The sequence below is a fragment of the Chiloscyllium punctatum genome, chromosome 3 (genome assembly GCF_047496795.1).
Source record: "Chiloscyllium punctatum isolate Juve2018m chromosome 3, sChiPun1.3, whole genome shotgun sequence".
In the NCBI taxonomy this organism is placed as follows: Eukaryota; Metazoa; Chordata; class Chondrichthyes; order Orectolobiformes; family Hemiscylliidae; genus Chiloscyllium; species Chiloscyllium punctatum.
The window spans coordinates 53,558,485-53,572,680 of record NC_092741.1 but is presented as its reverse complement, the minus strand read 5'-3'; the positions used below and the strand labels follow the sequence as shown (position 1 = coordinate 53,572,680).

Below are 14,196 nucleotides of genomic sequence, written 5' to 3'. Positions count from 1 at the left end.
GTGACCTCGATGTAATAGTGCATTGGCTATGCTGCTGCTCTTGTCCTTGGGGATGTTGGGGGTGCAACCCTGGAAAATGCTGTCTACATAATATGATAATATGAACTGCTGCCCCTGTATTGGAGGAGGAGGAGGAGAGTGCAAGCCTATTGGTAGGAGTGGTGATAAAGGAAATTTTTTTAGTCTTTCATGAGTATTATTAGAAAGTCTACATTTGTTTCTTAGTCCTGACTGCCCTTGAGAATGTGATAGTGAGCTACATTACTTACCATGTAATGTAGTTATAGCCATAATACCATTGGGAAGGAGATTCTAGGTTTTTGACTCAGTAGTAGTGAAAAGGCTGGGATATAGTTGACTGTCGCGTGCCCATAAATAGAAAGAAATGATACTTAGATATTATGTTGCCCTGATGGACATGCACCTGGCACAGTACTTATTCATTTTGTCAAAGAACCTTCAGGAAGTTTACAGGAATCCTGTGTTGTCTTGGTAATGTCACTTAGTAATCCACATGTCCTGGTGAATAGTCCAGGGGAACCACTTCAAAACTCTCAACAGCAGGTGGTGGAATTTAAATTCAATTAATCTGGAATTGAAATCAGTTCTCAGCATGATAATCATTAAAGTTAGGTTTTATTAAAATCAATATCTGGTTCACAATCAACATCTGCAGAAGGAAATCTGCCTTCCTTACTTGGTTTGGTCAGGGCACACAGCAATGTGGTTGACCCACTGCCCTCTAAAATGGCTAGCAGTCAGTTCAAGGGACAATTAAGGATTGACAACAAATGCAAGCATTGTGGCGATTCCCAGGTCCAATAAAAAAAATAAGTTTAAAAAAAATTCCACTCCATTCTTCCTCTCCCCACTTTTCTACCTTTGTTAATAGACTTTCAAAATAGGACCTTTTCTTATGAATTTGATCAAAATATATTCCACTGTATTCAGATCCACATTGAAGTTCATTTGCTTAATTCTTCTGAGTCTCAGGATTAATGTGCAATGTTGATGGTTTGCAAATGTCCACAAGTTGTATTATTTTGAGAATAGCAGATATGTTTGGTAGAGAGAGGACAAATTGTGGGGATTGGTGGGGCATGTGAAATTGACAACTCTTTTTAACTCATGGTTGCAGTTCTTTTTAACTATATTTTAGTGGAATTCAAGGATTTGTACAGCTTCATAGTGATCACAAATTCCACAAATGGAAACCAGGACACCCAAAATGTATGATGCAGAATTGATACATGATTTAAATAAAAATTACATGTAAACAGATAAATAAGTAAAAAGAGTTAATGATGTGGTGTGTTGTTAGCTAGGTCAGTATCTATTGCCTATTTCAAATTGCCCACTGGGGCAGTTAAAGGTTCAACCACATTGCTGTGGTACTGGAGTCACAGGTAGCCAGACCAGGTGAGGACATTATGAACCAGTTGGTTTTCACAATGGTCGCCACTGGTTACATGGCTTCAATTTACAAGACAAAAACCGCCTATAGTAGGAAAACTGCACTTTCTTTATTAATAAGCATGGTTGAAATATTAAGTGAGCTTTTCAAAGTGCAGATATATATTATACAGGGAAGAAACTGAATGAAATTGACATTTCTAATACTTACATAAAACCATGTCATTAAATACATATATAGAATACACAGCTGTTAGACAGCTGCAATCAGCAAATTCTGTAATTCAGTATGTTCTTCCATATATAATTTATTTATAATTCGGCACTTTCTTTTTTTCTAACTGAACTTTTCCTCTTAACTTGTCCCTCTCTCCCTCATTTCCTCTATACTGTAAAATCCCTATTATCAAGATCCCAAGCACCTGGAATTTTCCTTTTAATCTCAGACACTGGTTACATGAGAAATCTGGATGATGAAGTCTTGACTTATTAATAATTGGAAGGGAATGATGGATTAGATGCCTTGATTAAAGCTAGTGCAAGATTTACCTTATTGATAAAGGCAGAATCACTTATCGTGGCCAGGTATTTATGACTGGTTTTGCTTACTCATTTTTAAAATGCACATGCATCTTGGAGCAGTGGTGAGTTGTGTTCTCCCAGCTGCCACTAATATTTCTCATAATCGGCAGATCCGGATAACTGGCATTCCCATTCCCTGTGCATGCTGGATACCAGTCAGATTACTGTTGTAAAGAATTCTACCAAGGCTAGTAACTCTTGTTCTTCATAGATGGCACGGTGGCACAGTGGTTAGCACTGCTGCCTCACAGTGCCAGAGAGCCAGGTTCAATTCCCGCCTCAGACAACTATCTGTGTGGAGTTTGCACATTCTCCCCGTGTCTGCGTGGGATTCCTCCCACAGTCAAAAAATGTGCAGGTTAGGTGAATTGGCCATGGTGGAAGGTGGAAGGGTAAATGTAGGGGGATTGGTCTGGGTGGGTTGCTATTTGGAGGGTCGGTGTGGATTTATTGGGCTGAGGGGCCTGTTTCCACACTGAAAGTAATCTAATCTAAAAAATTTGCATGTTACTCAAAATTAATTCAGGTCAACTGCCATGGTAGTTGTTAGTTAAACTGATGAAGTTATGAGTCCATGTCAATCATTGTTTTCATTAACATTTTTAATTTACTGAATTGTACAATGTTAGTTTCCATAATGATGTGCAATACATAAAGTCATAGAGATGTACAGCATGGATACAGACCCTTTGGTCTAGCTCGTCCATGCCGACCAGATATCCCAACCTAATCTAGTCCCACCTGCCAGCACTTAACCCATATTCCTCCAAATCCTTCCTATTCATATACCCATCCAAATGCCTTTTAAATATTGCAATTGTACCAGCCTCCACCACTTCCTCTGGAAGCTTATTCCAGACATGTACTACCCTCCGTGTGAAAAAGTTGCCCCTTAGGGCCCTTTTTTTATCTTTCCCTCTCACCTTAAATCTATGCCCTCTAGTTCTGGGCTCTCCCACCTTGGGGAAAAGACTTTGTCTGTTTATCCTATCCATGCCCCTATGATTTGATTAACCTCTGAGGTCATTCCTTAGCCTCCAACGGTCCAGGGAAAACAGCCCCAGCCTATTCAGCCTCTCCCTACAGCTCATGGCTGACATCATAGAATAGAATCCCTACAGTGTTGAAGCTGGCCATTTAGCCAATCAAGTCCACACCGATCCTCTGAAGACCATCCAACCTGGACCCACCCCTTACCCTATCCCTGTAACCCTGCATTTCCCATGACTAGTCCAGGGAAAACAGCCCCAGCCTATTCAGCCTCTTCCTACAGCTCAAGTCCTCCAACCCTGGCAACATGCTTGCAAATCTTTTCTGAACCCTTTCAAATTTCGTGACACCTTTCCGATAGGAAGGAGACCAGAATTGCACCAATATTGTAAAAGTGGCTTAACTAATGTTCTGTACAACTGCAACATGACCTCCCAACTCTTGTACTCAGTACTCTGACCAATAAAGGAATGCATGCCAAACACCTCCTTCACTATCCTATTTACCTGCAACTCCACTTTCAAGGAGCTATGAACCTGCACTCCAAGGTCTGTTTGTTCAGCAACACTCTCTAGGTCCTTACCATAAAGTGTATAAGTCCTGCTAAGATTTGCTTTTCCAAAATGCAGCACCTCATGTTTATCTAAACTCCATCTGCCACTCCTCAGCCCATTGGCCCATCTGATCAAGATTCGTTGTAATCTGAGGTAATCCTCTTTGCTGTCCACTACACCTCCAATTTTGGTATCATCTGCATCTGTCCTCCAATGAAATGATTGTTATTGCAGTGCTGTAGGATTTTTGTAAACTGAAGAGTGGACATTGATCTCTGCCTGACTCTTTGTTGAAATTTGAAAAAAAAATTTAATTTTGATGTTGTTGAAGAGACCACATGAGGAACTGTGTTCTAACCTCAGTGGTGTAAGGTTTGTTTTATGGTAGTAACTTCAAGATCAATTTAAAACACATCGCATTTCTTTTAGTAAGCAGTGCAATGGTTCTTTAGTTTTTGGAGTGTAAACTTTTTCTTCTACGTCATATGCTTAATTGGAGCCATTATAAATGTATAAGAATTTGTTGTGGTAATTGTGGTGTTTTTCTGCTCCACAACATGCACTATTTTTAAAGAAAATTTCTCCTGTCATTTGCAGAATATAAATGTGCTTTTTCTGATTTGCAGTGGATACTATTCGGGCTCGGCAACTTACGGGGAGTTTTCGACTCAGTCAACTTGTTCCAACCGCTGTGTATCTACATATGAAGATGCACAAACGAATACTGGGGCACCTATCATCTGTTTACTGTGTTACGTTTGATCGAACAGGGAGGAGAATATTTACTGTGAGTTTCTATTAGCTTTCCCTTTGAAAAGTTTGATGTATTTTTCTCCTCTATTACAAAGTTGAATATTGTTTTTGAAGTTTTTTAAAATGGCACCAAGGTTAGTTTCCCTTTAAAATAACAACATGCTGTACAGCATCCTTCCCCATAGGTCGGTTACAGGCTGTAATGCCAAGAGATGTTTCTCATAATTCTCTATCACAATAATTCAATTTATTGTTGAGATTCTTAGTGAGTGTCCTGTAACTTTACAGGTTTCAAATTTTGTCAAAATCAAGTATTTACTGATTTAAGTATTTTGGGGGAGGAAGAATATGAAAAATTCTCATGGCTGACATCATAGAATGGAATCTCTACAGTGTTGAAGCTGGCCATTCAGCCTATCAAGTCCACACCGATCCTCTGAAGACCATCCAACCTGGATCCACCCCTTACTCTATCCCTGTTACTCTGCATTTCCCATGACTAGTCCACCTAGCCTGTACACCCTTGACACTGTGTAGGCAATTTAGCATGGCCATTCCACCTAAACTGCACATCTTTGGACTGTGGGAAGAAGCTAGCTCATCAGGTGGAAACCCATGCAGACATGGGGAGAATGTGCAAACTCTACATAGACAGTCACCTGAGAGTGGAATTGAACCTGTGTCCCTAGTGTTGTGAGGCAGCAGCGCTAACTACTGAGCACCAAGCCACCCCATCACCTGAGTTTCATGGAATCAATGTGGTTACAACATTTTAGAAGGCCATTTAGCCTCCTGAGTTGAAAGTGTGGTACTGGAAAAGCACAGCAGGTCAGACAGCATCCAACGAGCAGGAGAATCGACGCTTAGGAATTCCTGATGAAGGGCGTCTGCCTGAAATGTCGATTCTCCTGCTCCTCTGATGTTGCCTGACCTGTGCTTTTCCAGCACCACACTCTCAACTTTGATCTCCAGCATCTGCAGTTCTCATTTTTTTTTTTCTCTCCCATTTGGCCTCCTGAGTTTGGTCTAACTCTTTGATGGTGGCAAAGCTGAAGTCATCCTTTTCTGCTTCCTGTAACACTCCCATCTCTAACTTGATTACAACTCCCAGCTGTCAACTCAGCTTAAGACATTTATTGAAACTGCTTTATTTGACCCCTAAAATTCTATCTCCCGTTGCCCCTTACATTTCCCCTTTGGTTATGAAGTACTAAACCTCGCTTTTATCACTTTGAAAATATATATTTATTCAACAATCTCTTTTCTCGTCTCTTTTTCCATCCTCCTTAAACTAGATTAACTAAGTTAGAGTCCATATTCTCAATCGCATTTGGGGTTGCAGACACATCATTTCCTATCACCTGCTGTCTCTTTGAGCTCCAACAGAATTGACTTTTAATGTCTTTCTTTTCAATCAGCACAGTGCATCAAATTCCTTCAAGGTCTTACTCTTTCCTGCAACTTGTGTAATTCTCAAAGCATCTTCCACTTTGTGAAATTCAACCACTGCCCAGCCATCAGTAAACCCTTTAGCTGCTACTCCACATCTCCTAGAACTTCACTTTTCAGTCACTTTCAAAATGTCTTTTCCGTTGTGATGCCATGTGCCCCTAAACCGCTTTCTTCCCTTCTTGCTTGGCATCCTTTACCCTGTAAAGTGTTCTAAGACCTGACTATACTTGTGGTTTGCTGTAGCGATACTTTTTTTTAGAAATGACAGCTGTGCCCCATGATGCACCTCTTTGAAAAACTTAAATACAGATAATTTGATGTTGTAAAGAAATTAGATTACAGAAAGTAAGAGCATTAGTATGCATCCTTAATCAGATAACAGCAAAGCACCATTTTGTTCTTTTTGATTTAAAAATACATGTTACTGGTTATGACTGCCCTTAGTTGTCACTTTGTATGCATGTAAAGCATATTATTTCTGAAATACCCATGAGGATTTAGAATTGAGTCAGTCTATGTTAATGCCTTCAGATACATTGCTTGTACAGTTCTAAATAAAGTTTTTGGTTGTTTGTTGGAGTTTTACTTTTCCTTCCTCCTTCTATGCTGGGAGGATTTTGCAGTGCTTCTTTTACTTTAGCAAATTATTGCCAAAATAAATTACAGATGCAATAGAAAAATATTCATTTTTTAGTAATAGTCATTTCTACATACATTTTGACAGGCTTACTGGAAAAGAAATTTCATTGAGAATAGAATTTACTTTAGGTTAGGCTCCTTCTGGTGAAAATATACAATTATTGACCTGTTTTAACCAAAGAAAGACTTCTGTTTCTCAGAAATGATTCTATAATAATCCATACATAATAAGTAATCTATTACTTAAATAAGTCTCTGAAGAGTTTTATGAACTTGTAAGCATAAGGTAGACAAGTGTTTGAAAAGGAGCATAAAAGGATTAGACTGGAATGTACATAAAGATGGCACAGGTCCAGTTGATTGAATAACTACAACAAATTGAGCAAAAGGTTATTAATGCTGATTTAGATCAAAATTTTTAAACTATTTCATATATTTTGCAAGTTAAATAATTTTACTGTCCCCATCTGAAGAAGAATGGACTTAGTAGAACTAGAAGGGAGCACAAAAAAGCTTTAGCGGATAGGATGAAGGAAAACCCTAAGGCATTCTACATTTACGTGAGGCCAGAGTGAGGATAAGGCCAATCAGGGATAATGGAGGGAACTTGTGCCTGGAGTCCGAGGAGTTAGGGAAGGTCCTTAATGAATACGTTGCTTTCGTATTCTCTACTGAGAGGGACCTTGATGTTTGTGAGGATAGCGTGAAACAGGCTGATATGCTTGAAAAGGTTGATGTTAAGAAGGAGGATGTGCTGAAAGTTTTGAAAAGCATAAGGAAAGATAAGTCCCATAGCCAAGACTGGATGCACCCAGGGTTACTATGAGAAGTGAGGGAAGAGATTGCTGCACCTTTGGCAATGATCTTTGCGCCCTCACTGTCTACTGGAGTAGTACCAAATAATTGGAAGGTGGCAAATGTTATTCCCTTGTTCAAGAAAGGGAATAGGGATAATCCTGGGAATTAATGACCAGTTAGTCTTGCGTCTGTAGTGGGCAAATTATTGGAGAGGATTCTGAGAGACAGAATTTGATTACTTGGAAAACCATAGTTTGATTAGAGATAGTCAGCGTAGGTTTGTGAGGGGCAGGTCATGCCTCACAAGCCTTATTGAATTCTTTGAGAATGTGACAAAGGTAGAACAGTGGATGTGGTGTACATTGATTTTAGTAAGCTTTTGATAAGGTTCCCCATGGTAGGCTCATTCAGAAAGTAAGGAGGCATGGGATAGAGGAATATTTGGCTGTCTGGATACAGAATTGGCTGGCCCATAGAAGACAGGGTGGTAATAAATGGAAAGTATTCAGGCTGGAGTTTGAAGACCAGTGGTGTTCTGCAGGGATCTGTTCTGGGGCCTCTGCTGTTTGTGATTTTTATAAATGACTTGGATGAGGAAGTGGAAGGGTGGGTGAGTAAATTTGCTGTTGACACAAAGGTTGGTGGAATTGTGGGTAGTGTGGAGGGCTGTAGTGGGTTGCAATGGAACATTGACAAGGTACAGAATCTGGCTAATAAGTGGCAGATGATGTTGAACCTGGAAAAGTGTGATGTGATTCATTTTGGAAGGTTGAATTTGAAATCCGAATACTGGGTTAAAAGCAGGATTCTTGGCAGTGTGGAGAAACAGAGTGATTTTCGGGTCCATATCCATAGATCCCTCAAAGTTGCCACCCAAGTTGATAGGGTTGTTAAGAAGGCGTATGGTTTGTTGGCTTTCATTAGCAGGGGGATTGAACTTAAGAGCTGCAAGATTATGCTGTAGTTCTGTAGAGCCCTGGTTAGATCACACTTGGAATATTGTGTTCAGTTCTGGTCGCCTCACCATAGAAAGAATGTGGAAGCTTTAGAGAGGGTGCAGAGGAGATTTACCAGGATGCTGTCTGGACTGGAGGGCATGTCATATGAAGAAAGGTTGGGGTAGCTAGAGCTTTTCTCATTTTCTCAAGAAGTGACTTGATAGAGGTGTACAAGATGATGAGAGGCATAGATAGATAGAGTGAATAGTCAGGGACCTTTTCCCATGGCGGAAATGGCTGTCATGAGGGAACATAATTTAAAGGTGATTGGAGGAAGGTTTGGGGGAGATGTCAAAGGTTGGTTCTTTACACAGAGAGGTGGGTGTGTGGAATGCACTGCCAACACTGGTAGTAGATACATTAGGGACATTTAAACGACTTGGATAGGCACATTCATGATAGTAAAATGAAGGATATGTAGATTAGTTTGATCTTAGTAGGATAAATGTCAGTACAACATCGAGGGCCGAAAGGCCTGTATTGTGCTGTACTGTTCTATGTTCTGTGATCGATGTTCTATTAACCCAAATGTGTATTATAGAGCAAACCATATAAACTAAATTTCTGCAAAATTGTACACTTGTGCTGTGTAATATATTTATTTCAGAAAAAAATTCAAATGCTCCTATCAAACATGCAGCAAAAAATTGGTTTGTTTTGAATACAAGTTTGTAGGGTTCAGTTGCTTCTCTTGATTAGCTTTCTGACCAACATCTGGTCTGGAAAGACAGCGAAGTAGTGACAAGATATATTGTTTTGCTGCTTCTATTATGGGAACAGTATTTTGCTAGTAGGTAATGTTCTTTAGCTTTATTGAAAATGAAAGAACCTAAAGATAGAAAAGCTGCACAGATTCTCAATATATTATCAGTTTTGGCTTCATTTTATTTCTTAATTTTGCTTGAATTAAAAATGACATGCTGCTGAGAGAGAGAAAGTGATATAAATCTAGACATGTTGCTATTTTTCATCTTTTTCTGAACACAACTCAAAATCAACAAGAGCTACAACAAAATGTAGGATCTCATTTGTCACTTGCTTTTCATGAAAACAAATACTTCTTCAAATAAAAGTATCTAATTATTCTGCTGTTCTGGACTCCACATAAGTACTTTTCTGCATATGGCTGCAAAATAGATAATTCCATCAAACTTGCATTGAAACTTGTAGTATGCTGTTTATAGGTAATTAGTACAGTTCACAATGTACCGAGGCATCTTTTTCATTAGAGAAAAACAATTGGTTATATATATATAGTGTGAGGAGTACCATGCTGCAAACCCGGGGGAAGTTGAGGTGGGCCTCCATGAACTAGCATTGCCAATGTGTGGTTTGAACCTGCACCTTTGACATAATTCTGAATCACACATAGCCATTTAGTCAACTGAGTTAATCAACATCCAGTGTTCTTCATGACGAATTTATTATGTTGAGAAATTATGATTGCATGAAATGTTTACGAAGATGTGACAAATTAGGATATATTGCTATGTTTATGGGCTAATGGAAACTTGATATTTACTTTGGATCTATGGGAAAAATATTATCTAGCTTGAAGGTGAAATTGCAGAAGTCTCAGAAGGCTGTGCAATTTATTAGCAAATAACACGAACTGCCCAGGAGATTGTGTAATCAAGCTATATCATCCTAACCACACCTTTAGATTTTATTCAGTCTGTAAAACATGTAAGGTTTTCTTGACAAAAGCCTTGACATTTCGCTGCTATGCTTTTTAAAAAAAAGATTTTCACAGGACTTGAATTTAGCATTTGCTCACTAGGAGACTAATAGTGCTCCTAAGTGTTTAGATAGTCAGCTAGATTAATGCTCCAGACTGTCAGATGGAATATTATAGTGAAGGGCAAACTTTGGATTTGTCATTACAGCCACAGGTGACATACTACTTGAAGGTCAGTTGTTTGCTAGTAGAACTGTTCTCATTAGCTGCTGTATATGGGGGTACTACACAGCTTTTATGTCATAATGAAGGAGAAGGAGAATTTACTACATGCAAATTTGCTGAGTTTTTCTTTCAAACCCTTATTTTTATGGGAACCTTTGTAACCATTTGTTCAAACAATCCTCACAGGGGGTGGCTAGCATAGCTTTAAATGGAAAGCTGGGAGGAATTGTTGAAGTAGGATTGGCCATTGCCCAAATGGGATTTATCTTTTATTCCCTTTTTCACTGCCTTCATAGAATCCCTATAGTGTGGAAACAGACTGTTCGTCCCATCAACTCCACACTGACGATCCTCCGAAGAGTAACCTAACCAGACCCATTTCCCCTACCCACATTTACCCCTGACTATTGCATCTAACCTACACATCCCCAAACTATATGGATATTTAGCATGGCTAATTCAACTAACCTGCACATCTTTGAACTGAGGAAACCGGAGCACCCAGAGGAAACCTGCGCAGACACTGGGAGAATGTGCAAACTCCACACAGACAGTTGCCCAAAGCCGGAATTGAACATGGAGTCCCTGGCGCTGTGAGGCATCAGTGCTAACCACTGAGTCACCATGCTGCCCTTGATTTAAATGCTCAGCTGCAGGCAATCATTCTCAAGCTAACTTTATTTACATTTTCTCAACAATAGAGCAATATAGCAAAGTGCTTAGGTCTTGCAATGTACTTGCTCCTGACTTGAAAAATGGCTTAGACAATAAAATGTACAATGATACATGTATCTGCGTTCCAGAATACAATATGATAAAGCCAACATCAAAAATACATGAAAACTTAACAGATTGGTTTGTGTACTTGGTTTTTATTGCAGATACAACTGAAAGATATATTGGGGAATCTGGATTATCCAAATGAGATGGGCAGGCACTTTCGTTCCGATAATTGATTATTCGGTTAATTGATTCAATGCCTCTCCTCTGAGGCTCAGAGTTTCTCTCTCTCTCTCTCTCTCTCTCTCTCTCTCTCTCTCTCTCTCTCTCTCTCTCTCTCTCTCTCTCTCTCTCTCTCTGTCTCAGGGTTTGTTTCTCTCTCTCTCTCTCTCTCTCTCTCTCTCTCTCTCTCTCTCTCTCTCTCTCTCTCTGTCTCTGTCTCTGTCTCTGTCTCAGGGTTTGTTTCTGAGCAGACACACATTTGTGTGTAAGGGACCTGAAGTATTGCTGAAGTCTCCTGCACCCTGACTCCATCTGACACCCCCAACCCAGCCCCCATCTGACACCTCCCAAGCCTGCCCCGCTCCCCCATCCGACAATGCCCCCAATCCTGCCCTCATTTGACACCGTCCGCCATCTGATTTTTCCCCCCCCCACCAACCCTGTCCCTGTCCGACCCCCACCCCACTCGGAACCCTCTCAAACCCACCCCCGTCTGAAGGGCTTTTGCCCGAAACGTCAATTTCGAAGCTCCTTGGATGCTGCCTGAACTGCTGTGCTCTACCACCACCACTAATCCAGAAACCCCTTCCAACCCTGTCCACTCTGCCTCCGCTGGCACCCCACCCCCCGGCCGGCTCCACCAATCCATCCCCCACCCGCCTCCAACCCTGCCACCGGTCTGCCCACCCCCGTCTGCCCTGACCCACAGTCGGCCCTGCACCGCCCCACCACTGCACCATGGCAGCCAGACTGGACACCAACAGTAAGACTGGTGCTGCCTTTTGGGGATGAGTCCCCAAATAACATGCACAGGCAGGCGCACATGCACGCAGCCACACAGTGTTTTACTGCAATGTTTTGACAAGTTCCACCTTTTCCCTGTATGGAGCAATGTTGGGGAGATGACCTGCGGAAGTGGGTTGCGGTTTAGGGTATACCCCTGTGTAGAACTCAGGGAAAGTGTGGGTAGAGAGAGAGGGCGGGCAGTCAGTCATTTGGAGGCGGTGCCGAGGCTCCCATCGATGTCCAGGACTGTTCTTGGCAACATTTCAGTAAACTGAGTTCGTTTTTAATCACTGTAAACAAAAGGCATGATCAGTGTTGGCAACACCTGTTTGATGTAATCTTAGCGTCGGGACCTTAAAATCTCCTTCACGCAATCTGGTATACGGATAATTGATATTCAGATAATCAAGGTTCCTCTGTACATGGTCAATACAGCTAGAGAACAAATGAACAAGAAGCAGGGGAGGTTTCATTCACTCCTCAATCTTACTTCACCATTTAATGAGATAATAGCTGATTACATAAGCATAGTTACAAAAAAGCTTTCCTTAACACCAGTGTATATTTAAAACAAATATCATCATTTAACTATACATAATGAAAAGAGCAACTTCTTTCTCCTTGCATACTTGCAATGAAACTAATTTTTTTTCCCCTTCTGTGTTGCTGCTTCCAATTCCATTAGCTTGACTATATCCTCTCAATATCTCTGACTTTATCATGCCTGAATGTTGACTTTGATCAACTCCACTTAATGCTTGGGACTGTGACATTATTTGATTTGTCTTAGACAAAGATCCTGGCTAATTTTTCTCTATACTCTCTGTGATACCTGCGAACTTTAGGCTTTTCTGGCTTTCATCTTGGCTTGTTGGGGGAATCTGGAATATAGGTGGGCTCTTGTGTTCTCCTTTTACCTGATATCCGCTGTCAAGCAAACAATCAACCTGACCCCTACTGAATCTGTCCCCAGTCTTCCCTTCACATGTAAATACACTTTGTCTCTGTACAACATCACTAAATACCTAGTTTTCCTCAGCTTGGCATAACGGCTGACATTCATTGGGCCTGTTTTCCTCTTTCTTTGGTATCAGTGTCAGTTTTAAGCAAACTAAACATTGTCCTTTTTCGAACAGTACTGCTAAAGTGAGCAACCTGTTGCAGTCTGTGTAAGAAGTTGGCAACACTTTTTGAACTTCCCAATTGAAAAGTTCCTACTCCATACCAGGGTCCTTCTATGATAACAGCACCTTTAATGTTACATCAAACGCCGTCCTTGAAATTGCAACCCCTGTGGGCTGGCATCCAACACCTTTTATACTGCACCATTAAAAAGCTGTTGGCAATGGTATCCTGGAATTGGGTTCAATTGCCATGGTTCTTGTCAGTCAGATTCTATTCTAACACACTCTGAATATCCAGTCCTACAAATTGGGTCCAGACCTCTTCTGAGTTCATCGATTTCACTCTGTGTGGAGGTACCACAAATTGGCTTCAGCACTTTTTAGATGAAAATGTAAGATCAGTCAGGGTTCTTGCTTTTGTTCTGCTGACACCCTCTGCTGGAGGTGCAGTTGCATGGGCATGCTGCTTGTGATTGAGTCACCTGCTGATAAATTTGCACATGAGGAATGAACTTGAGTGAGTGCTAAAGAAGTTATCCATAAAACATGGGAGAGGATACGGGAGTGAGCAGCTTGGTGACGGGAAAAAAAAGGGTTTTAGGGTAATCATCACTAGGGTGACTCAGACGATGTATATAATTTGTAATGAAGTTCTGCATTTAATATTTGTGTAGGATGCAGATAATTTTCTTATAAACAAGCACTGACATTTTCTGGCTACATAATCTGCTCTAATTTACATCGTCAAAGGAGTAGAGTGCAGTTGTGTATTGTGTGAATATGTACTTTATGCAAAAATATTCAGATTTGGTGAGTGCTTGTTATAGTTTTAAATGACAGGGTGTTATATGAATGTATTGTGAGGGCTAAATCTATGCAAACATCTTGAATGTCTTTTTTTTTGTGTGTTCGTGTTTTTTCTAAAGAATACAAAAGTTGATTGTGGCTCTTTACCAGTTAGTTATTTCTAGTCAGTGATGAGTAGAATATAATATTGGATGACCCAAATGCTCGTCAGGAATCTGACTTGTAGGTTATCCTGCATTCTGTGTTTCCTGTATGCTATGTCCAGCTATAAATCAGCGTGATCAAAATTTAACTTCTTAAATAAAAAGAATATAAACAGTTTTTGTTTACTAATTTATGTGATGTGGGCAGCACTGGACAGGTCAGTATTCAATGCTCATCTCTAATTGCGCCCCCCCCACCCCACCCCACCCCACCCCACCCCACCCCAAACTGAGTGTCTTGCTTGGACTATT

At 40.6% G+C, this 14,196-nt stretch overlaps 1 protein-coding gene across 2 annotated transcripts in view; it reads left to right on the top strand.

Annotated features, from left to right (window-relative positions):
- Positions 1–14,196, top strand: part of phip (pleckstrin homology domain interacting protein) — a 206,553-nt gene that overhangs the window by 27,911 nt on the left and 164,446 nt on the right. For both annotated transcript variants that reach the window (XM_072553357.1, XM_072553354.1), the window contains exon 7: positions 4,166–4,326. In XM_072553357.1, coding sequence (XP_072409458.1) covers positions 4,166–4,326 — 161 coding nt within the window. The remainder of the gene's footprint in view (positions 1–4,165; positions 4,327–14,196) is intronic.